Here is a 24,381-nt window from a genome sequence, read left to right on the forward strand (position 1 = left end):
GTTTTTACAGCTAATATGCAAAACATTAATGCACTTCACCACTTGCAGTCAAAGGATTTTATACAAAATCTGTGTCAACCAATGGCAATCAAAAACTGTCTTTAAGGAGTTATTAAAAGTACGTTTTGGTATATATTTGATATATAAACATTTTATATATTTATGTTTGTTTTTGTTGGTTTGTGGTGCTCTCTTTCAATTGTAAATAGCTCCTAATTTTTTTCTTGTACGTTAGGGCAATATTTAGAGTTTAGAGAAAAGTATTTATAAAAAATAAGCTCCGTGATATCCATCATTTTGACTGAACAATATACAGCATATTGTTGGCAGCCCAATAAAACACAAAAACATCTATTGGTCCAAACGTATTAATGCTATGCTCCTTATAAATGGATGTAACTTGAATCACTTTTTCTTTTTCTTTTTCTTTTTTTTTACATTGTCTGACAGACACAGCAGTAAAACTTGCAGCCACAAAGGCTGTAGCAGCAGATGCTAACGCCACGGCCATAGATGTCCTGGAGCGCCTTGGGGATTTGAATCTGCGAATCTATGGCCTACAGAGGAACTACAGTGAGCTGGAGGACACTGTCAATGCGGCCAATCACATGATCCAGGACCCAGAGAAAAACAGTAAGGTTCCTCACTATTGGTAATTGACATAGTAACCCAGTCTAGTAATAAAGTGGTGCAGGAGTGAGTTAGCATTTTTGCACTTCTGGCTCTCAAAGTCAATGTTTTTTTTAATGGGTTTCTGGTTAGATGCCTGAAATAACATCTAACACAAGCTATAGAGACTTTCACATTTTGTTCTACGACAAAATATGTCAGTAAATCCCCCACTTGTCAATTTTGAGGCTTTAAGGTGTCAATCAAAAAGTGGTTGCTATCAAGTCACTAAATAAGACTACAGAACGTCATCGCGCCAAACATGGCTTTACAGCCTCGAGGTGATCTTAAGTCATGCAACCTTGCTGTAGTAGTTTATAGCTTAATGTTCACATTTTATCTATGCTTCAAAAATAATAAAAGTGGATTTCATTTTTAAAGATTTTCTCCTGAAAAAATCTTGAAGTTTTATGAACATTTGTTTGCCTCAGAAAATTTAATATTTTCTATATTCCAGTTAACATTTTCTTCACTTGATTAGCATTGATGAAGACTTTGTTTTCATTGAATGATTAAATATTAAGAAAAGGTCACTTGCAACCAGCACTCTGAATAATGTTTTGCTACTGAACTGCTTCACAAAATTGGTTTGTTTCCTATTTACCCTTCACTTACATAATATTGGGTTGTACCATCTAAACATTCTAGTTTCATTTTTTTGGAGATACGAAGTTAGTGTCTCAGAGCCACATAAACAGTGAATTCAACCAAACCTGATATTTTTTCTCTCTGTCTCTCCTCTCTTCAATCCCCACAGCCATCAGTATGTATATTTAAATTACCTTAGCATAAGCACTTATGAAAGTGGTGCACCAATACTATGTTGTAATTACCACATAATGATGAGAGTAATGCTGCTTCACTGCCAGCACAATTTTCAAGGCACTTACTGGCTTTTCTTCCTGAAGTCATTTGTTGGGACATTTTCAATTACCACTTAAAACACTGTATCATCAGCAGCATTGTGTTAATGTGGTGTTTTGGGGCGAAATCAATATCAACTTTGTCAAAATGATCTGATTTCAACAACAGTATTGGAGCACCACCCATTAGTTTAATGGCCATCTTTAAAAGCTATACAGTAAAAAGTAGTTGCTTCTAATAATTCGTCCGTTCTGCTCGGCTCCGCTTGAGCATGAGAGCTCTGCACACTGCAAAGCATGGAGCTCTTTTTATGTCTATCTCTCTCTGTCTTTTTTTCAGTTTCAAGCCTTTACAATATAGTAAATAATGTGAAAAGGTTCTCTTTGAATGCTGAGCTACACTAATTGTTCGGCTCTCGCTGGCTTCTCCATCTTTCTCACTCTTCCTCCATATTTCTTCTCCGTCTTTGAGTAATATCGGTGATTTCTTCTGCTGCCGTCATCTGTCATCCTCTCCTCACTCTTTTCACGCTACCTCTCCATGCTCTCTCAGCAATAACACTCTGTAAAATGTTGACGATAACGACTACTGCGCTGTTCTGTATCGCTACTGTACTTTATCTCTTCCTCCCTCAGTCCATGCTGCAGGAGCTAAAGTGAAGGATTTAGAGGATGAAGCTGACCGGCTGTTGGAGAAGTTGCAGCCAATCAAAAAGCTGCAGGACAATTTGAGGCGTAACATCTCACAAATTAAGGAACTGATCAACCAAGCCAGGAAACAAGCTAACTCAGTAAGCTGTCAACACACTCGACATGTACAAGCCTGGTCATAATTAAGAAGAGTTTAAGTGTATGACGACACAGTCAGACAGTAGCTTTACAATCTTTTACTTGGATTACAGATTTTAAAGGCCATAAATATCTCTCTCAATATTATAAAGTTAGTGTGTTTTAATGCATTTATTTCTTGTGTATTATTTATGCTTTTCTCCCTGAAGATGCATTCTAGCATTGTTTATTTCTTTGTATACATTTTGTTCTTAATATTTTATTTTAAGATTTTTCCAAACGTTTGGCTGACATTTAAGTGAAATAGGCAGTTCAAGTTAGTCAGTTTTGGTAACAGCGCCAATATCATAAAGTTTCAGCAAGGTTTACATCAAACATTAGAAAGACACAAGTCAGCAGCTGACAACAGACCAACTTTAACTCAGTTTTACAATAATTTGTTTCACCACGTATAAAAAAATACAAACTAAAATACAACTTTAAAGCTTTGGTGAAAGATTCTTTACATGGATCCTTTTTTTAAAAAATGTTGTATTTTTTCCTCTCTTCAGATCAAAGTTTCAGTGTCATCAGGTGGTGACTGTCTCCGTAGTTACCGCCCTGAGATCAGAAAAGGGAGGTACAACACCATCATCCTTCATGTTAAAACCACCACACCTGATAACCTGCTCTTCTACCTGGGATCAGCCAAATATGTAAGTGGTGAAAACTTACTGATTAAATAGCACATGTTATCCCAAATCCACGAAATTCACTAAAAGATTCAAAATCCCTTTTCAGAACTACAATAGTAAGTACACCTTGTCCTTACGGTTTTGTGCTCATTCTCATTGACCTGTAAAACTTTTCCAGAAGCTTATCTTGACCTAAGATATAACAAGAGCGCTATATCTCAAGAACGCCTCGAGGGATTTTTTTCAAATTTGGCACAACGGATGCATTTTGATTTTGAAGGTCAAGGCAATTATGGCACATATGTCTCAATCACATGAGTACAATGTCTCAGGAACACTATGAAGAAATGTCCTTAATTTTGGCACAAATGTCCTCTTGGACTCAAGAATGAACCGATTAGATTTTGGTGGTCTAAAGTTAACTGTGACCTCACAGAAAGTGTTTTTGGCCATACGTTCATATGCTTATTATCATATATGTGATGACATTTTATATGCACAAGGTCAAAGGTCACCTTCATTTTAACACCATAATAATTCGCAAATACACAATCTGGCCATTACTTAATGTCATAGCTGACGAAAAGAAGGGGAGATAATGGGGCAGATACTGAATTGATAACATAAAGCTAATGTGTCCACCTTAAAAAAATGGTTTATAGATCGTCTGATCTTCCAGATTAACAATGTGTGTGAAGCATCAACATTTAAGAATTTGTAGCGTCTTTGCAGCAACATCCATATTTGAAGCATTTTCAGGTGTTATGGCTACGTATGAGTCTGGACAGACATGGATGCAAACTGTAACCGCAGTTTGACTGGTTTGCAAATCATATAACCAGACAATAATTCTACATGCTTTTTTCATTCATTTGGCCACATTATCAAAAATGTCCTCACAAATATATATAATGCTAAAACACAAACACTCTTCCTTACTGTGATTTATCATTTATGTAGAGACCCAAAGATATCATTCAGAATTGTATTTGCAAGATAATAATGAATTGCTGTATATTAACACTCATTAAGTGTGTTTGTATAACTAATCTGTCTTTATGGCTCTGGGGGAAAGAATCAGCCATAACATGACTCTGGTATTATTGCTAACAAAATAGAAAATCCTGTTGACATTTTCACATTTTTTAAATGTTGCATATTAAATCATTAATCATATTTAATACAATGTTGAAGGGCTGTATATTGCGTAGCATTCATCATACTTGAAAATGCCTGCTTTTCAAAGGTATGTACTCGCAAAAAAATACACATGCACAGAAGGTAACACACTTGTGTTCCTCTCTCTCAGCCAGACACGCGCACAGCCTACACACACTCCCAGAGTGATTTGTCTAATAGGAGAATAATTAATACTTCTTGACACTTACTCACTAACACCCGTATGAACATAGCAACCTGCTGTTTTAAGGTATCACTGATAATCCCTATGTGTGCATATGTGTGGGTATGTGTTTATGTATAAGTGTGTGTGTCCAAAGGAGAAGAAGCAATTAACGACAAGTTTATGTTGCTATCTGCTTTAGCCTGATTTCCCCTGAGAAATCACTGCTTTGCTTCATCTGACTGGGAAGTGTTGAATGTGCATGCACATGTGTGTTTCTGTGTGTGTTCCTCACTAATATTCTCTAATAGTGAGGAATCTAGTATGAATAGTAATGCTCTGCTTGTGTGCGTGCGTGTGTGTGTGTGTGTGTCTACCATTTCACTAATAGTGTGTAATGCTAGTTGAATAATAACGATGCTGCCCTGTGATCTGTGCTAATGAATAATCGCCATTACCCTGGAGAGACTAGAGAGATAAGTGTGTGTAGTTATGTGTGTGTATATGTGTGTCATTTGTGTCTTCAAATGTGACTTCCTAATAATCTCTAATTGTGCATAATACTATATGAATAATAATGCTGTGTGTGCGTGCGCCTGTGCGTGTGTGCGCGTGTGCGTGTGTGTGTGTGCTTCAGAGACAGCATCCAGATGAGAGCATATGCTCCAAATTCTTATTAATTTTTTTGGCTCATACATAAGTAATACAGCCATTAATCAAAATACAGCAAGATCCTGTGAAAATCCACTTATAGAGACAGATGGAGAAAACTTGAGCCTTTGTACCCTCAGAATAGAGCAGAGCTGTGTGTGAAGCTGCTCCACCGTTCGCTCGTTCACTATTCCCTGCATGATAAATACTCTATAAGGTTCTCCATAATAAGTAATAAATCGAGAATGTGGATACTTATTAATCATCATCTTTTCGCATCACCACCAACAGTGTTGTATAATTCCTGTATTCTGTCATCTCAGGAGCGGAGGTGAAGCATTGCATGATACAATTTTCAACAACCAATACTTTGTTATTGCTTTACTTAACAGTAAAGTGAATAAAGTTCATTCTTTGCTGAAGTGGATAAACACTGTATTCACACTTGATGGCCAGATATATATTTGATGACCTCGATGAGATTTGTGAGGTCTGATGATCAGTATGCATTTCTTGCCTGAGCTAAAACTTGATCTTGACCTGTTGTATCTGCTATAAGATTATAATGCAGTCATTCAAATGCACAATAATGTCAGACTGAAAGGCCTGGAGGCAACGAAATGAAACTTTTTTTATGTGCAATAAGTAAATCCACTACTGACAAAGCTACTTTCATCAGCTTTTCCTCCCAGCTGGTTACGTTGCTGGTCCTACACACCAAGCAGATGATTGGTGTACCTCTGGCCCTTGTTGGCCTTTGTCTGCTTTATTTATTTATTTATTTATTTTCCTGAGCAATTTTGCGCGTTCAAGTGGTGGTGGCAGGGCAGTCCTTCAGTTAATGAAACCACTCTGATTTGGTGCCGAAACAAACTTGTCTTATAGATTGTGTTGGTAATGTGCTAACTGGGTAACTAGCATCAAGATGCTCTGGCTTTCTTTTTTGAATGGTTTTTACAGACAACCGCCATCTGCTGGTATGAAGGCGTATTTCCTCTCAGCAGCATTTTTGACCATGACCAACACTTGGGAACATTTAATTTGTTCCTCCAGAGACCACGAACTCTGTAGCTGTGCAATTTCAATTCACATTTATACAAGGAAAACCCACCCCAGACATAATAAAACAGATATATAGTACCACCGTGTATTGGGACTGCAACTAACCATTATTGTCATTGTCGCTAATCTGCCCATTATTTTTCCATTAATTGTTCTATCAATAAAATGACAGAAACTGTGACGTACGCCCTGTGTAATATCCCAGAGTCCAAGGTTACATGTTCAAATGGTATCTTTTATCCATCCAACAGATCAGAAATCCAAAACATTTCATTTTTTAATTTTTAAATGCTCAAATTTAAAGAAATACTTCACCCCTTCAAACAATCATCTGTATACCAGTGTTTTTTGATTATCAAAATACTTGCCAATAAATTTTTTGTCAGTCGACTAATAAATTAACTGACTATTCATTGCAGCTCTACTGTATAATGGCCCTTTACAACACTACATGTTTAACTAAAGTAATCAGGCTTAAAATTAGATTATGTTAAGGTACACCAAAACTAAATAACATAGATAGGCCAGCTTTCTTGTTGCATCTTTATTTCTCTCTCTGTCTCTCCTGTCTCCTTCCTTTCCTCTCTTCAGTTCCTTGTTGACACAATGACACATAACATTCAATACATAGCACATTCAGCATATGTCTTCTTTGTGTTTCAGGTTGATTTCCTGGCCTTAGAGATGCGCAAGGGGAAGGTGTATTTCCTCTGGGACGTGGGTTCAGGTGTGGGGAGGGTTGAATATCCTCATCACACCATCCATGATGGGAACTGGCACAGAATCGAGGCATCTCGGTAAGTCGTTCGCACACACATACATGCTCATGCTTTGTTTCACTGACACGTATTGGCATTGTTTCTTATACAAACTGGCTTTCATTGCCAACACTGATGTTGGCTACAGCATAAAGAATATCTTACGGTTCACCTTGGAAAAGTTGAAAAGATGTGGAGTATAGTGATGACACACAGCTAATGCACTGACATTATAGCCAGACATACATACATATGTATACCATGCACCCGCATACTGAACCATGTTAGAAAGTGGCATCACAAAGAAGATCCATTGTAAAGAGACAGATGCACGTACATTCAAATGTAAAACACTTATTGCTTCTCCATGTCCCACTCTATGATGGACATCAGCAGCTTGTTAGTAAGACGCAAACACTCAGTATTTTAAGACCTTAATTTTTATATATGTTTATTTTTGATTTTAAACAAAAATACAGTGATCTAAAAACCAAAATGAAAACTAGGTTTAAAAAGCCTTTGCGAACTCTCAAGACTTGAAACATTTAGTAATTTGTTACTTTATATTATTCTAATTATCTTAAACTTTTTAAAGTCATTTAATTTGGCAACAGACCAAAGTTACTGTGGAAACGGCAAATGTGGTTTAACACTGCAGTAACAGAGTTGTTGGGGCAGCAAAACAAACTATTGTGGTTTTAATAAAGAAGTGAGACGACATTTGCTGTTTTTCCATCATTTTGTGAGCAACTGTGATCTTATTTTATACTGCACGCAGCGTGAGTCTGTCAACAGCAAGGCACCTCACTAAGTTTGAGCTATGCAGTCTGTCGCCTGCAGCTCGTCATCTAACAGCTCACTGTGGCTGCTTCTTCCTGTTTCATTACTTCAAACTGATCCGCTCTTAACAAATGCTGAAAGTGGCCATTGTCTTGTTTTGTAGAGGCATTTTGGATGAACGATAGCACTAAGTGCAAGGCTCACTGAAAAACACATTGCATTTCCTGTGACTGCTTCATAGTAAAAGTCATCTCGTGTTGTAGTTTAATGTTTCTTAATGTGAATCTGCAGCAGCAGGAAATGTACGGTTTGCATTAACATTGACTTCTGTGAATGTGAACCCCGAAACCTCATAAAATATTGCAGTACTTTCATTAAGTGCGCCATAAGCTCATTCAACATTGAGATACTGCACTCTGCAATGTATAGTGACTTTACAGACATTTATTTGAAATTAATATCTTTGAGATCTGTACTTTAAGCATCTCTTTTGTATTTTCTCACCATTTTTCTATTTCTTAACTATTGTTTGAGTACATGTGTATTTGAGCTCGAAATGAAAACAGAAAAACGGAGATACGCTACACTACGAGGTACAAGGAAGACTTATTAGACATCTTAAAAAAGAAATGAAAATAAAATTTGGTCTTGATCCTGCTATATCTTTAGAAGTTGGAGTAGGAGTTTAGGAGTTTCACAGCCTGGGAGAATGAAGCTTCTCTGTAGTCTCACTTCACCGACGTCACTGATGCTACATGTTCACTTCATCAAAAAAATTAAATAAAGCTTCAGTTTGTCATATCGGCATGAAACCAGCATGTTGGCCAATTCTGATAATTAGTTTTATGATGTACTGATATAATCATACGTCCCTACTTTAACCTAATCTGACCAACAACAACCAAGAGTGTCGGTAAACAAAATCCAACAACCACAGGACATCATTTCACTCACTCATGCCGCGGTGGAAGACATGTTGTTTCGCTTGGGAAATCAAGAGTTTGTAGACTCGACAGCCTGCGGCACATCATTACATAGATACAGTGCAATCTAGTCAATCTAGTTTTTCTCAGTGGAAGCTGTATACAGGCCATCCAACACAAGACGCATTCAGACCAAGCAGACGTCCCACCAGCATCATGTATTACCATCCAAGAGATTTCCCAAATGTGTTTTCCGATGGGATCACACAGACTATAAGTCATAGAAATGTTCCCCTACACGAAGCACAAATGCTGTTCCTGCTTTGAAAACAAACTCTAAGGTAGGAGATTAATTTCTTTTTACAGCTCAGAGGTTTCACTGCTACAAACTGGTTCCACTACGTGTTTCTATCATTCATCTTTAGCACCAAGAGTTCATAAAAACTGATTCCAAGTGGCTCCAACATCTTCAGTCATAGTAAATGTCTTCCAGAAAACACAGAATTGCAAACCAAATAACATCAAACGCTCTCTCTCTCTCTCTCTCTCTCTCCTTTTCTCAAGAGTTCATAAAAACTGATTCAAGTCTCCAACATCTTCAGTCATAGTAAATGTCTTCCAGAAAACACAGAATTGCAAACCAAATAACATCAAACGCTCTCTCTCTCTCTCTCTCTCTCTCTCTCTCTCTCTCTCTCTCTCTCTCTCTCTCTCTCTCTCTCTCTCTCTCTCTCTCTCTCTCTCTCTCTCTCTCTCTCTCTCTCTCTCTCTCTCTCTCTCTCTCTCTCTCTCTCTCTCTCTCTCTCTCTCTCTCTCTCTCTCTCTCTCACTCTGCTTCTCTCTCTCTCCAGTAATGGGTTGAATGGCACCATATCAGTGTATCCTCTGGAAGGCTCCATGGCTGGTATGATGCCGACCCCAGCCAGTGCCAACTCGCCCACAACCTACACCATATTGGACGTAGACCAGAACGCCTACCTGTTTGTGGGAGGAATACTGGGCACTGTCAAGGTATCTGTGTGTCGCTTTGGGTCTTTGTGTAACAACATCAATAAACCGTCTGTCTTTACCTCATACTTTTCCTCTTCCATCTTTTAGAAAGCAGATGCAGTACGATCAACAACGTTCACAGGCTGCATGGGGGAGACCTTCTTGGATGGGAAACCTATCGGACTGTGGAACTACAGAGAGAGACAGGGAGACTGTAAAGGATGTGTCGTCAGGTATGCCAACACTTTTTCACAGAGTTCTCATATTTTTTTTTATATACCTTTTTAATATTCATCATCACTTCACACTTCATCATCTCTGCTTCTTTGCAATTAATTTTTGTGACATTGCAAAATAATTTCAAAGTTTGTCAGGAAAAAAGATGATACTAAAATGGACTTTTTCTTATCTATGTTTTTTTTAGCCCCCAGCGTTCAGATGGTGAGGGGATAGTTCAGCTGGATGGTGAGGGTTACGCTGCAGTGGGACGACCCACCAGGTGGAACCCAAATGTGTCCACTGTGACCTTCAGTTCCGCACATTTTCCTCCGAATCCCTGCTCATGTATTTGGCTACTGATGATATGGTATGTGTGCAACTAAGTGAAACAGCATGGAAGCCAAAAGATTATAACCCATGTAAAGCCGCATTTCCATCAAACATTTTTGGATCCATGCATAATTCTTACAGACATGTGCCAAAAACCTAGATCTGTTATGCGTTTCCACAACTGATGGTACTCATAACCATTTAAAAACGGAGATTTTTTTTGCATTAATGTTTAAATAGATCTAAAATAAAAGCCATGATAGCCAGTTGTGTATAGGTGGAGTGTTCCTCTTCACCAGTGATGAAGAGGAATGTCTGCACCCCGTTGATCATCCACAGGACGGGTTTGTGTGCTGACATTGCTGATTGTTTGGTCCCTTTCACTCGGACAGGATATTTAAAAATGGCGGATTAGTGCTCTGAATCCTTGTCAAGTTGGAAAACATTTCTCTCTTGAGCGATCAGTGGACTAAAGTGTGTCTAGCTCCACCTTTTAGTATCGCACCAGTGTGTTAGGAACCTCAACATAGAGATGATGAAAACAAAAAACAGAACTAGATGGAAGGGTTCCATCGGTTCCATGCAGTCTCTCTCTCTCTCTCTCTCTCTCCCTCTCCCTCCCTCCCTCCCTCCCCAGTAATGGGTTGAATGGCACCATATCAGTGTATCCTCTGGAAGGCTCCATGGCTGGTATGATGCCGACCCCAGCCAGTGCCAACTCGCCCACAACCTACACCATATTGGACGTAGACCAGAACGCCTACCTGTTTGTGGGAGGAATACTGGGCACTGTCAAGGTATCTGTGTGTCGCTTTGGGTCTTTGTGTAACAACATCAATAAACCGTCTGTCTTTACCTCATACTTTTCCTCTTCCATCTTTTAGAAAGCAGATGCAGTACGATCAACAACGTTCACAGGCTGCATGGGGGAGACCTTCTTGGATGGGAAACCTATCGGACTGTGGAACTACAGAGAGAGACAGGGAGACTGTAAAGGATGTGTCGTCAGGTATGCCAACACTTTTTCACAGAGTTCTCATATTTTTTTTTATATACCTTTTTAATATTCATCATCACTTCACACTTCATCATCTCTGCTTCTTTGCAATTAATTTTTGTGACATTGCAAAATAATTTCAAAGTTTGTCAGGAAAAAAGATGATACTAAAATGGACTTTTTCTTATCTATGTTTTTTAGCCCCCAGCGTTCAGATGGTGAGGGGATAGTTCAGCTGGATGGTGAGGGTTACGCTGCAGTGGGACGACCCACCAGGTGGAACCCAAATGTGTCCACTGTGACCTTCAAGTTCCGCACATTTTCCTCCGAATCCCTGCTCATGTATTTGGCTACTGATGATATGGTATGTGTGCAACTAAGTGAAACAGCATGGAAGCCAAAAGATTATAACCCATGTAAAGCCGCATTTCCATCAAACATTTTTGGATCCATGCATAATTCTTACAGACATGTGCCAAAAACCTAGATCTGTTATGCGTTTCCACAACTGATGGTACTCATAACCATTTAAAAACGGAGATTTTTTTTGCATTAATGTTTAAATAGATCTAAAATAAAAGCCATGATAGCCAGTTGTGTATAGGTGGAGTGTTCCTCTTCACCAGTGATGAAGAGGAATGTCTGCACCCCGTTGATCATCCACAGGACGGGTTTGTGTGCTGACATTGCTGATTGTTTGGTCCCTTTCACTCGGACAGGATATCTAAAAATGGCGGATTAGTGCTCTGAATCCTTGTCAAGTTGGAAAACATTTCTCTCTTGAGCAATCAGTGGACTAAAGTGTGTCTAGCTCCACCTTTTAGTATCGCACCAGTGTGTTAGGAACCTCAACATAGAGATGATGAAAACAAAAAACAGAACTAGATGGAAGGGTTCCATCGGTTCCATGCAGAACTTCTGAATGGAAACCCAAAAACATAACTGTCCTAATGTGTAAGGAATTGAACCAGACTGCTTGGTGGAAACAGGCTTAAATTTAAGACCTAATAACCAGAACAAACTTTGTTTTACTTGCATAATAAATATTTTAAAGGTCACACCCAGTCTCAGACAGATATAGAATCAATAATAATATAAATAATTAAAGTTTGAATAAGTCACATTTTCAAAAAAGAACAACAAACAGTAATAAAAAAGGTACAGATACCCGGGTTTAATACCTTTGCCCCATGGTGTTTAAAAGCTGATATTACTGTCAAAACTTTAAAATGTTAAGACACTTTGTAATGATTTGTGCTAAATATAATTATGAATATAGTAATTATGTAATTTTGTTACTAACTGCATAAAGTGAAATCATCCTTCAAGAGCAATGTCCAGAATGTGCTGTTGTTGTATGAAATTCAGTTTAAATCCCATATTTATATTTTTTCAGCCTGTTGGGTAATGAAACCTTTTAATTCCTGGGATAAACGTGTAAATCAGCCTTCAACCCTGTTGCTGCAAAATACTGTTATTGGATTGTATCTGTCAGTTCATCACATTTTCTCTCCCTGCTTGTGTCTGTAGAAGGACTTTATGTCCCTGGAGCTGTCAGAGGGGAAGGTAAAGGTGAACTTTGACCTTGGGTCAGGAGTTGGCAGTGCCATATCAGCTAATCGCCACAATGACGGACGTTGGAAATCCCTCACCATGTCACGGAACAAGAAACAAGGTACGCACAACAACAACAGACTACATTAGGGAAATATCACATTAATGCTGCATTCATATGGATTCAGGCAGACAGCAAAACCTCCTGGTCTGCAACGGAAAATAAATAAACAAAACAAAACATGCATGATCATACATGGCTGTGGTGATGTGGTTTACAAAGAAGGGAATAAAATGTATTTTAAAAAATATTTTGTGTCTATTATTTTATTTAATTATTCTAGTAATGCATATAACTATAAAAATGCAGATTTACATCGTTCAGATTGCGCATGTTTTTAAGTTCAAGGGAACTATGAGACATGCAGTTGGACATCAAAAAACCTTAGTTTACGATTCTTCTCCCGTCCACTTAAATGATATCCTGTTTGCCAACCAAGCTTAAACTAGGTCAGTGATTCCCAAACTTTTTCCTCATGGAACCCCTTTTCTATCATTGAGAAAACTGACGACCTCAGACTAAATCACATATTTATTTGATATTTTACATTATAATATTTTTATACAAATTATAGTGCAGAATAACTAATAAACTGTAAAATTAACCTAAATAGTGAACGAAGTAATAACAATCTCATTTAGTTTCCCTCACAGGATTGAATGAAATGCTAAGATATAGACCTACTGTGTATCTAAAAATGAAACAAAATCTTGCATCCCTTAAATTCAAGAAGGCCTTGCGACCCTCAGTAAAGCTCAGGCAACCCATAGCGGGGGTTCAGAACCAATGAAACAGGCCACACTACATCTGACACGACCAAACAATAGTATAAGTGAAATTTGATCTTAATTTGATTTTATTATATTAATCTAGATTACATACAACTTCATATATATATATATATATATATGCACATTTGTCTTTGCTTAAACAGGTAGTCTCATCAAGATGAGTATCACTTTTATTCTAGAAAGACCGATGCACATGAGTAAACAAATTCATAATTTATGTACACAATAGAAATTAGTTCCACATGAAAGAAAACAGTTACAAGTGGCATTGTATCATGTTAATAACAGAATTCAGTTTCAAAGTATATTATCTCTGCTTGATATTTTTGTCTCTTCAATTGTTTACAAAGCCACGGTGACTGTAGTGGACATCGACAGCGGTTCAGAGGAGAAGATAGTGGCCACATCTCAGGGTTCAGCTACTGGTCTGAATCTCAGGGAAAACCAGAAAATATACTTTGGAGGACTGCCTACCATTGGAAACTACAGGTGCACACACACAGTTGTAGTTAATCAGACATACATTGTGCATGTATTTATTGTAAAGAAGGCCATAATATGTCAGATATGTTTGATATAGGTTACTTTGTTTTGCATTTAAAGTGAACGCAGATTTTTTTTTTATTGTGATGAAAATGAGTCTTTTGTTTTCATATTCAATGACATTTTCCTAGTATACAGACTTTAGCCTCTTAATTGCTTTGACAATAAGCTACTGAGGCTGTTTTTCCCAGATTTATTTTTGACCAAGTACAATCAGCCTCCTTTCAGTCAGTTATAACTATTTTCACCTACTGGTCAAGTTACTGAACCATGTGCCAGAAAAACAAGACCAGTTTATTTGAGTCATTAGTTGAAACAATGTTGTGTGAAGTGTGCTAATGCTTTAATATCACATTTTGTCTTAACAGCATGACAGCCAGGTAAATAAATAATAAATACATCTCATAATCAGACATATAGTAAATATTTATTTTGTATTGCCCCCTCTGCATGAGGCTAGTGATGCTGATGACGCTGTACAGCCTACAGTGAATGTGTATGTTTGTTTGTATCTTGGCTGATCCCCCAAGGGCTCCTGCTCCTCCACCGAGTGGCTGGAAATCACTTCCTCTATCTTTATTAATCTGAATCTGGCGTTTGTCTGTTCAGCAACATTTAGTTGAAATTTCTTACATTTATGACTCTGCCTCAAAGGCATTAATGCCATAATTAGATTCAAATTGTATTTCACATGCAAATCTAAGTGTCTCTACCATTTTTGTAGCACTGCAAGCAACAGTTTTTGCTGAGCTACAAAAATAAAACCCTTAATCACTGAAAACAGTTACAAAGGTGCATTAAACTGCTAACAACATCAGTGTGATCACAGCACAGGGTTATATGATTGTTTTTTCCTTCTGTCTTGAGTAATACTGCAACTTGAGCAATACCTGACTTTTCACTAACTAAATTATGCAAAACACATGGACAATATGGACAAACTGCATATTCAGATTCTTGTTGATGTACAACTGTCACGCTGCTTCTGGATACATGATTCAATAGCTTCACTGCTGCAATTAAATACACTGCTGAGAGACAGGAAATTATGTGGAGTTTGATATGTTTACAGTTTTATATACTCTTTATTAAAACTATTATAATTTCTGTATAGGTCAGAGGTCACTCTGAAGAGGTACGCTGGCTGTCTTCGGGAGATTGAGGTCTCCAGGACTCCATATAATCTCCTCAGCAGTTCAGATTATACTGGGGTCACTAAAGGATGTAATGTGGAGGTAAGAGTTCCCACTTATAGTAGCTGTACATGTTGCAGCTCTACAGTGTATTTAACCTCCTAAAACACTCAGATTATATTATATAATTAAATATGTGAAACTTCCCTCCATCTTACCAGCAGCCAGATCTCTCTGCTCATCTGTCAGCTCAAATCTGCTGAGTAGCATCATCCAGCAGTTTTTATTTGGCTTCACGTCTGTTGCTAGAATGACACATTGTGTTTCCCGCTTCTTTGTATGCTTGCCACCACAGGCACAAAGAGTACAGAAGTAAATGGAGAGGTAGACGGTTCATCTCTCTCTCTCTCTCGCTCTCTAAAACTGAGACCAAACTCAGATTAATGGTAAAAGTATGCATTGTTAATGAAAAATAAACCAAGATTTTGTTTCTGTATTGCCTGTGTCTCACCTAAAATCTCCTCAGAAACATATTTCAGTGCACTGTTTGGCTGGAATACGAGACTTCGTGAACAGGGAGTGGGTACAGTACTTTTTCCTATATTGTAAAATTCGAGGCTGAAAAGCATCAAATGAGATTAAACAATAAAACTAAGCAGCGCAGGTAACATATCAACTATTATTCTGTTACTGTGTTGCCTATTTCTCGCTCAGATGTTTTCAGAAACATATGTTAGCTCACCTTTTAACTGTAATATTAGATCATTTGCAACCAGCCGGCCGACATGTTTCCTGTGGATAAACAGCCAAGCTTGTATTGCATCACCCACCAGCAGGAGCGTTATGGTCTGTCACAGTGCAGTGCATTCTGGTGGTTGTAGGTTTTTTCCTCTTGAGCAAAAGCGAATGCCACAGCCCTTTTTCACTTTTTTCTGTTGTCATGTAGCACAACGTATTTGCATCCTTCTGCTGCATAAACAGCCCATTATTACAAAAAGACCATCTTTTCAGCTGTGACATACTTTTGAATGGAGTTAGTAGAGCATGTTGCATGTTACAATTAACCATCCGCAGTACAGTATTTGCAGATAACAGAAATAGTAAGACCTTAAGGTATAATAGACTGTCTACTTTTTAGTTACCTACTGCTATTTAAGTGATTTATTATGTGTATTTGTGTGTTCAAATGTGTCAGAATGTCACTGAATAGAAGGTGAGTGAAAAAGTACATGGAAAATTAATGTGCAGCATAAAAGAGTTTGGGTCATGACATGTATAACCTGACTGACCTCTTCCTCTGGCTCTCACACGATTCACTGCCTCTTTTATAAATTACTTTATTCGGGGAGTGAAAGTTTCTTTCTGTAAATTATAAAAAATAAAGAAAGAGAAGGTGTGAGAAAAAGTGAATGTTAGAAATGTAATGATCAGCTCAAACAGTCTCATGGCTTTTTCATTTTCTACGTACACAGAATGCATTTATAATAGATATATACAATCCTAACACACCCACACACACTTCCTGAGTCGCCTTTATTTGCCGTCATTCACGTTAAACTTATACAAGCACATACAGACGCACTGAATCTTTATTGGATACATACAACGCATTCATCGTGATTTCTATACACTCATGCCATTCATCCGTAAACGTGCAGCCACGCTCGCAGAGTGTATAAAGACTGTATGGAGGATTATAAAGGCCCAGGGTTGAGTGTATGTAAAGGGAAGGTCTTTTCCTCTTATCTGTATTTTCTTTTCCCTCACCAACCACTCTGCTAAGCTACAAGGATGAGAGTTTCTATGTCAGTGTGTAGTCAAAGTGATGATAATTGGATGAGGACACATTTGATCGTTTTTGTAAAGCAGCATGTGTCTAAAAGTTGTCTCTTGTAAGAGTAAAACCTTGACTTAAACCTCAGGGGATTCATTCTGGTCACGTAATTTTGATCAACCAAACTCAACTATTTTTTTTTACTGCTTTTGCTTTTTATCTTTTGTATTTTTGTACTTTTCAACCTGACTGTAATCTGTAAAATTAAGGACTAAACAATTAATCTTTTACTTTGATTTTTTAAATGTATTTATATAATTTAACATTACAGGGACAATGCACATTATTCGACTTTTCTGTAATTGTTCCAGGAAAGGCAGCCAGGCTAGTCATGAGCCAGTGTCATGACAACTACAGAAAAAAAAACATAATATATAATATAATATATAATATAAATATAAAACATAAAAACAATGAACACTTCAGAGTTTACATAAGTTACAGAGTATAGTTGCACACTTAAATATCTTTTAGCCATTATCCTAGGTTGTTTTTTTAAATGAATATGTGTCACCAATATATACTTAGATGTATGTTATTGTCTCTGTCTCACAGAATCTATACACAGTCAGTTTCTCTAAGCCAGGATACATGGAGCTGGGTGGCCTGTCGCTTGCAGTCGGCACAGAGATCAGCCTGTCGTTCAGCACACTGGCAGACACCGGGACCATATTGCTTGCAGTAGGTGGAGCTTCACCAATCAACCAGCAGGTGCAGTTTGATCTATTTTGATTATTTAAGCTGTGACTTACTTTCTTATCTCACACTTTATTTCAGGGGCCTGTAATTTCCTAATAATTTCAAGGAAGTTTCCTGGAAAAAACTTCGGATTTGATACTAATTATGTGGAAAGTAGGAATTTCCTTCAAAGAAGCTCTGTTTAAAACCAAACAACCAGATTCAACAATTAAACTGTTTGGCTTTATTATTTAGATAATAAACAGGTTAACAAGTCACTACAAAATCAATCAATTGATCAATCATTTATTTGTCACATGGAAATAACCAACCCGTTTTCACTCTGAACTTGTCACATACTGCCGGCATTCGTCAGATAATAACATTGGACAGAACCGGTGGCGTTGTTACCACACACTGGCAGTGAGCCAGATGGTAGTGCGCATGTCCACATGCAACATGCTCGGAAGGTGTTTTTTGACAATGTGGCCTTATGAAATTAGTTGTGTGCACCTGAAATGCTGAAGGTTAGTGTCAGGTAATCACGTAATATATGGAGCACGAGTACTCTCAATCTCAACCATTATGAGAGTCCACGCTCTTGTGTAGAAACATCTGCACCGTGCTGCTTCATCCCACCACGTGCATTTGTTGACATCAGCATCCAAGAGCATAAACAGCTGACGGACAAGGATACCTAAAATGTCAGAGGTTGACACGGGAGGTCCTGACAGAACGGCACCATGTGAAGAGTTCGAAGTGATAACATGTTAAAATAACACCTAGCACAATCCCAGTGAAATGGAATCCCATCCGCTTTTGTGCTCTGTGATTTAGTGCGTTTTTGTATGGTTGTCAATGATTACGGATGGTTCTGGTAATCCATGGTTTCTGATTACAGAATGATTTCACTGGCTGTATGCACTAACAAATGTGTAATGTTAACAGGAGACCTCTGGCACAGAGAGGCAGCAGACTGGATTAGTTTGGCTCCTGTGAAATCTCAGTAACCCAAACTCAGTAAACCTTAATGGATCTTTTCTAGAAAACTTTCCAAGAAAAAACACTTACATATCAACCCATTTTCTAGGAAGTTATTAGAAAACAAAGCGGTAATCTATTAATGCTAATGCTCCCTAAAATATTTCCACTACAGGCCCAAAACCCAAACCTCGTCAGCTCCAAGAGGAGACGCAGACAATCTGGAGAGGTGAGTTCAACACATGGACACACTCATACACACCCAAATACTGTGAACCTGTCCCTAAGTGAAAGACATTTTCATAAGTATATATTAATAAGATTTGCATTTTTTTGCCATTTGGGCTAATTGGATTGTCTTCTACCCAAAACACACATACACACACACACACTAATGTCCATTGACAAACACATACAGTAGCTATTTTAGCTTTTAGCTGACCATGCAAGCACACACACGTACAAGCACCCTTTCTGTAAGTGAATGAAGTTTCCATAAGTGCATATTAATGAGATTTGAATTTGTTGGCAGCTATGCTGATTAGATTATCTTACAGCTAAAAACACTCTGACTCAACGCACACACACATACACAGACAGATGCTTGAAGTCCGTATTGATACTGCTCTCTTTCATCCTAATCACTGATAAATAAACAAATCCTTTCCTTTATACTGCTGGAAACGGCGTGTGTTTTATGTGTCAGTACTGTGTTTGCACATGAATTCATGTTTACTGGCTATATATGTATGTTCTTGCACATGCATGTGCTGTTGCCTGTGTGTGTGTGCATGTGTGTCTCTGGGTGTGTGTATCTCATTATGAGGACGCTGCTCACATGAATGCAAAATTGAAAGTGCATGTATGTTTATGTGAGTGTGTACATGTGTGTGAGAGAGAGAGAGCGAGAGAGAGAGAGAGAGAGAGGACAAAGGGTTACCTCTTGCTTATCCATCATCACTGGATGTTGGGCGCATAAATCTATTTTTACTAACTATGCTGGCAGGCACACAGTGTGTGTGTGTGTGTGTGTGCGTGTGCGTGTGCGTGTGCGTGTGCGTGCGTATAAGCGTGTGCCTGCGTTCGTGCATGTGTGCGTATGTGTGTGTAGAAAGGTTAAGCGAGGTTAAAAACACCATCAACTCAACTTGGCCCTGACTAATGGATGTTTTAGAGAGGGACAGAGAGACAAGGGAGAGAGAGAGAAGGGGACAGGAGACAATGGATGGAGGGATAGAGGAGGGAGAATTAGAGGTGAAAGGAAGGAGAGAGGGGAAGGAGCAGAGTCAGAAAGAAGAGAAATGATACGAGGATGGAGGATAACAGGAGAGGAGAAAAATGAAAAGATGGGGAGAGTTGATTGTAGGCAGAAAGAAAGAATGGTCTCAGAAGAGAGATGAAAAGGAGAAAAAAAGCTTGGAGCAGAATAAGAGGAAATGAAAAAGAGTGTAGTAAGAAGACAGAGAGGAAGAGCGGAAGATAAAAAAGAATAATTTTACCCAGCTCAATGTGTGAGTTGCTGGTCTATCACTTCCTCTGTGGATCTTTGTTATTGTGTAACCTTGTAAATACAAACTAACTTTTTAAAACACCAAAGTAATTTTAATTTTAGCACCAGTTCTGCCCCATCCTCATGTTAAATTTTATTTCACTATAGGTTGGGGCCACTTGAGTCCGTCAAGGCAGAACAAAATGTTGCAGTATGCAAGACGACAGCTTCCCACAAAGGTTCATCTTTCTGTCGTGTTCGTTATTGCAAGCAGTCAGCTACCTGATGCTGCAACTAATGATAATTTTTAATCTGTCCATTGAATTCTCAATGAAATAATTGTTTGATTTATAGAATCAGAAAATAAAGTTAGAAAATTGTGAAAAATTAAGATATTAGAAGACTAACAGACCCTAATCCAAAGATATTTAATATTCATGTTTGAGAAGCTGTAACCAACAGATCTGGATGATTTTTCCATGCCTTCATGGAAAACAAAGAATCCAAAAAGGACATAGGTGACCGCATTTAACAACAGCTACAAAACTATATCAAAACTTTTGTTTACAAACTGGTGTTTTAAAAATTTAGTTTGGATTCACCACAAGTCACACAGTAGCACAAACTAGCTTAAATGACTTTGAAGAGGGTAGAGATTAAGTTTCAGGTTGTGTTCAGTTCGTTGTCAGAAAGGGTTGTCTGCTTGCCAAGTACTGAGAATATGACTGGATGAAGGAGATTTGGATTACGCTGCATGAGTTGTGGGAGAGTTTGTAAACAGATGTTTTGATAAAGGTTTGCTTTTGTTAAACATAGATCACTATAAGTTCAACTGATCAAGACTTTCCTCAGCTTTTGGATTCTAATTCAACATGGAGTGAGTAATTGATCCATAAATGATCATTTTGAGGGTGAAGTGTTCCTTTAAATATAAGAAAAATAAGACATTTAAAGCACTAGCTCTTTGGAGATTATGAATGGTGTTACACACGGCGGCTAACTCGTAACAAATCCTCTGGCTCTGTCTGCTGTGCCAAATTAAAAAATGTGTGTAGTTACAAAACAGTTTTAAAATGAAAAAAAAAAAAATTGGATTAATTCATTAATATTCAACAAAGAAGGGGAAAAAAACATCATTCTGTCTGTATTTTGTACAGATTTTAGTTCTGCAATCTCACACCAACACTGGCACACACGAAACCCAAAGCCGAAAGATAATTATACATGTATAAACTTCAAAAGCTGAAACATTTAAAATATTGAAGTTAGTTTTGTGTGTGATGTTTTTTCTTTTAGTGTGTGTGCATGTTTTAAAAATGATTTTCATGCATGTTCGCTGCACACTTTGCATATTTGGTTTTCTGATTTTATGTCTGTAGTGTGTATGTTTCCTGCAGTGTATAAATTCATGTGAGTTCATCTGTGATAGTCGGTCTGTATGTGTGACATGTGTCTGAGACGGGGAGAGAGAGAAAGAGAGAGACAGACAGAGAGGTGCTGGAGAGCATTGGTGCAGGGTCAGGCTAATTTGAATTTTAATTCACTGTGTGCGTGCAGCGGCGAAGCGAGAGGCATGTTGTAGCTACATCTCAGTTCAATTTGTCCCCGACCTCAAATTGAAATTCCATTTTCAGGTGGTAAATTGTCTCCCACTTCGCCCTCTGGCACACAGTGAATTAAAATTCAAATTAGCCTGACCCTGCACCAATGCTCTCCAGCACCTCTCTGTCTGTCTCTCTCTTTCTCTCTCTCCCCGTCTCTATCTCGCTCGCTGTTTTGCTCTCTGCCCTCTCATCTCTTCCCCTATTATCCTCTCCTCTCTGTTCCTCTCATCTCTTGTTATCCTTTCCTCCCCGCTCTCCTCTCCACTCCTCTCCTACCTCTCTTATTTCCCCCCAATTTCTCTCTATATAGCCCTGCACCTCTCCATACTCATCTCCCCTTTCGCCTTTGACTTTTCTCTGCTATTTAATCCCCAGTTTCTCCTCCCCTCTGTTTGTCTTTACTCATCCCTTCAATTTTTATCTGTCTGTTTTTCCCCTTTGTCCTTTCTTTCTCCTCCTCTGTTCTTCCCAGTGAACATCTAAAGAATTACACATAATATTTATATTGTGATGACTAACACTGGAAAAAATTATTTGAACAGATGAACTTTGATTTTTTTTTTTTAAAAAAAATGTATCCTTAATTCAGAAATTGATGCATGTACCTATTACCCCTGACAACCTTCTTTCCAAAAACACCTGGGGCTGTATTCACAAAGCTCCCTACTACAAAGAGTTGCTCCTGGTGACGAAATTCTCTGAAAAATCTTAGTTATGACGTTTTCGAAGAATTTCCCCTTACAGTCAAGACTAGATGCTGGTAATGATAAAGGTTATTCACAAAGCATCTTAGCCCTTAAGAGAGCGCCTATTGTAAAAAAAAAAAGATATATATATATATATATATATATATATATTTTTTTTTACAAGTAGTAGTGAGGAGGACTTAAAAGAGGTTTAAGGGTTTCTTAAGCAGAGGAGAGAATGAATGGCAGAAAGACAGGTTGGAGAAATATTCTTCAAACACTCAATCACTGTGACTTAATGATAACGTTTTGCAGGGACTGTGTTTGTGGCCAGTTTTATTAGAGATGCACTCACATCTCCTAATGTTATAATCCCTGAACTAAAATGATGACAACAGTAAGATATTTAGGAACTGGAAAATTAAACCAGTGCACGTTTGATGACTTTCCGCTGAGCACCCACACCTTGCAGACATGTCTACATGACAGCCAGTCACATCTTTTAAAAGACTGTATCTTACCTAGCATGGGGGGGTCAGCCACATCTCCTCACTAAGATAAAAGTTCCTTCCCCTTCCGTGTTCAGAGCATGGACGATTAAATTGAACTGGATACAGCATTGGTTTTGGGGCATCATTTATTCCACTGAAAGTTACTCAGTGTCACATGAAGCCAAAATGGTTCAATTGCAATTGAAACCTACCCAGATTCACAACTTAGGCAGCTACTTCTGGTTTGGTGCTCCGCTGACTTGAAAGGGGAATGAAATAATGAAATGGTGGGGCACTTTCTAAATGTTATCGGACCAAATTGATTAAGTCTCAATAGTGATTTTTGCAGATTTTTTATGCTAAATAATGAGCTCTCATAGGCTATCCTCAGAATATTTGTGAATATGGCTCCGACTGCTGATGCCTTAAATCTGAATGCGTTGTAGTCATATAGGTCTATTATGATTAAGCGATTGAGTCCTTTTACTTTCACTCTTTGTCTTGGTTTGACAACCAAATATTGACAGGGTCCACCTACTAGTTTTTTTCCATTTAGTCCACAATCAGTAAGATAGCTGAAATCTCTTGAAACTTATTAATATTGTTATAATTAGCAGCAGCAGTAGTAGTATTGGTAGTAGTATTTTTTTATGTTTTTGGTCAAACTATTACAGCTAATAATGGAAATTCACACTCAGCTCATAGGTTGGTTTTGAGCTTATTTCTAGGAAACTATCTTTTATCTTTTTGCTTGTTGTCAGTTTTATTCATGATTTTATAATTGAGTTTCTGTTTACTTCTGACCTTTTGAGACATTTTATGTTATCAGCTTTATGTTTGTTGTGAGTAACACTGTTATTATTGTCTACCTTGGCCAGGAGGCTCTGAAAAGAGCTCCTTTATCTCAACAAGGTTTTCTTCATTAAATAAAGGTTATATTAGAAAAAATACGCCCGCACCTACACGGTCTTTAATAACATTGGTGCAGATGGTTATATCAACTTCTCCTCAACATCAAAATGTTCACTCAGTATACAATACTCTGTAGATAGTCTAAAACCTCCTCTACACTAGCCTTCTCAGTGAGTAATGTTAGATGTATTGGCTTTTGAGGTGGTATATACTATATAGTAGTGAAATTCTGAGCCCCTTTCCCGTATAGCAGCCTGAACTTCTCCATTTCATGTCCTCTCCCCAGCTTGGTGCCTTGAGAATAATATGGATGTACAGATTTCCACAACTAATAACGTTTATCTCCAACTCCTGCAGCCCTACCTCTCAGTCATGCTGAACAAAGGCTCTCTGGAGGTCTTGGTGTTTACCGGCAGCCACAGTCCGCGTCGTTTCATCAGACGACCTGAGCAAGGCATACTGAATGACGGAAGGGAGCACTCTCTGCGCATAGAGAGGCAACCTGGCAGGTTGGTGTTTGTGTGTCTCTTCAGTTCATGTTCCTACCTGTGCAACAGAATTTGTTTTCTCTTGAAGA

General features: G+C 38.1%; 1 protein-coding gene across 1 annotated transcript in view; it reads left to right on the forward strand.

Moving 5' to 3' along the window:
* Positions 1 to 24,381, forward strand: part of lama2 (laminin, alpha 2) — a 198,697-nt gene that overhangs the window by 154,957 nt on the left and 19,359 nt on the right. Inside the window, exons 47-61 of the mRNA XM_042503943.1 lie at positions 451 to 633; positions 1,427 to 1,432; positions 2,169 to 2,323; positions 2,873 to 3,016; positions 6,714 to 6,847; positions 9,363 to 9,522; positions 9,610 to 9,734; positions 11,249 to 11,411; positions 12,578 to 12,722; positions 13,804 to 13,942; positions 14,365 to 14,376; positions 15,111 to 15,231; positions 17,519 to 17,674; positions 18,798 to 18,851; positions 24,162 to 24,313. Coding sequence (XP_042359877.1) covers positions 451 to 633; positions 1,427 to 1,432; positions 2,169 to 2,323; positions 2,873 to 3,016; positions 6,714 to 6,847; positions 9,363 to 9,522; positions 9,610 to 9,734; positions 11,249 to 11,411; positions 12,578 to 12,722; positions 13,804 to 13,942; positions 14,365 to 14,376; positions 15,111 to 15,231; positions 17,519 to 17,674; positions 18,798 to 18,851; positions 24,162 to 24,313 — 1,849 coding nt within the window. The remainder of the gene's footprint in view (positions 1 to 450; positions 634 to 1,426; positions 1,433 to 2,168; positions 2,324 to 2,872; positions 3,017 to 6,713; positions 6,848 to 9,362; positions 9,523 to 9,609; positions 9,735 to 11,248; positions 11,412 to 12,577; positions 12,723 to 13,803; positions 13,943 to 14,364; positions 14,377 to 15,110; positions 15,232 to 17,518; positions 17,675 to 18,797; positions 18,852 to 24,161; positions 24,314 to 24,381) is intronic.

This window comes from Plectropomus leopardus, chromosome 16 (genome assembly GCF_008729295.1).
Source record: "Plectropomus leopardus isolate mb chromosome 16, YSFRI_Pleo_2.0, whole genome shotgun sequence".
Taxonomy (NCBI): domain Eukaryota; kingdom Metazoa; phylum Chordata; class Actinopteri; order Perciformes; family Serranidae; genus Plectropomus; species Plectropomus leopardus.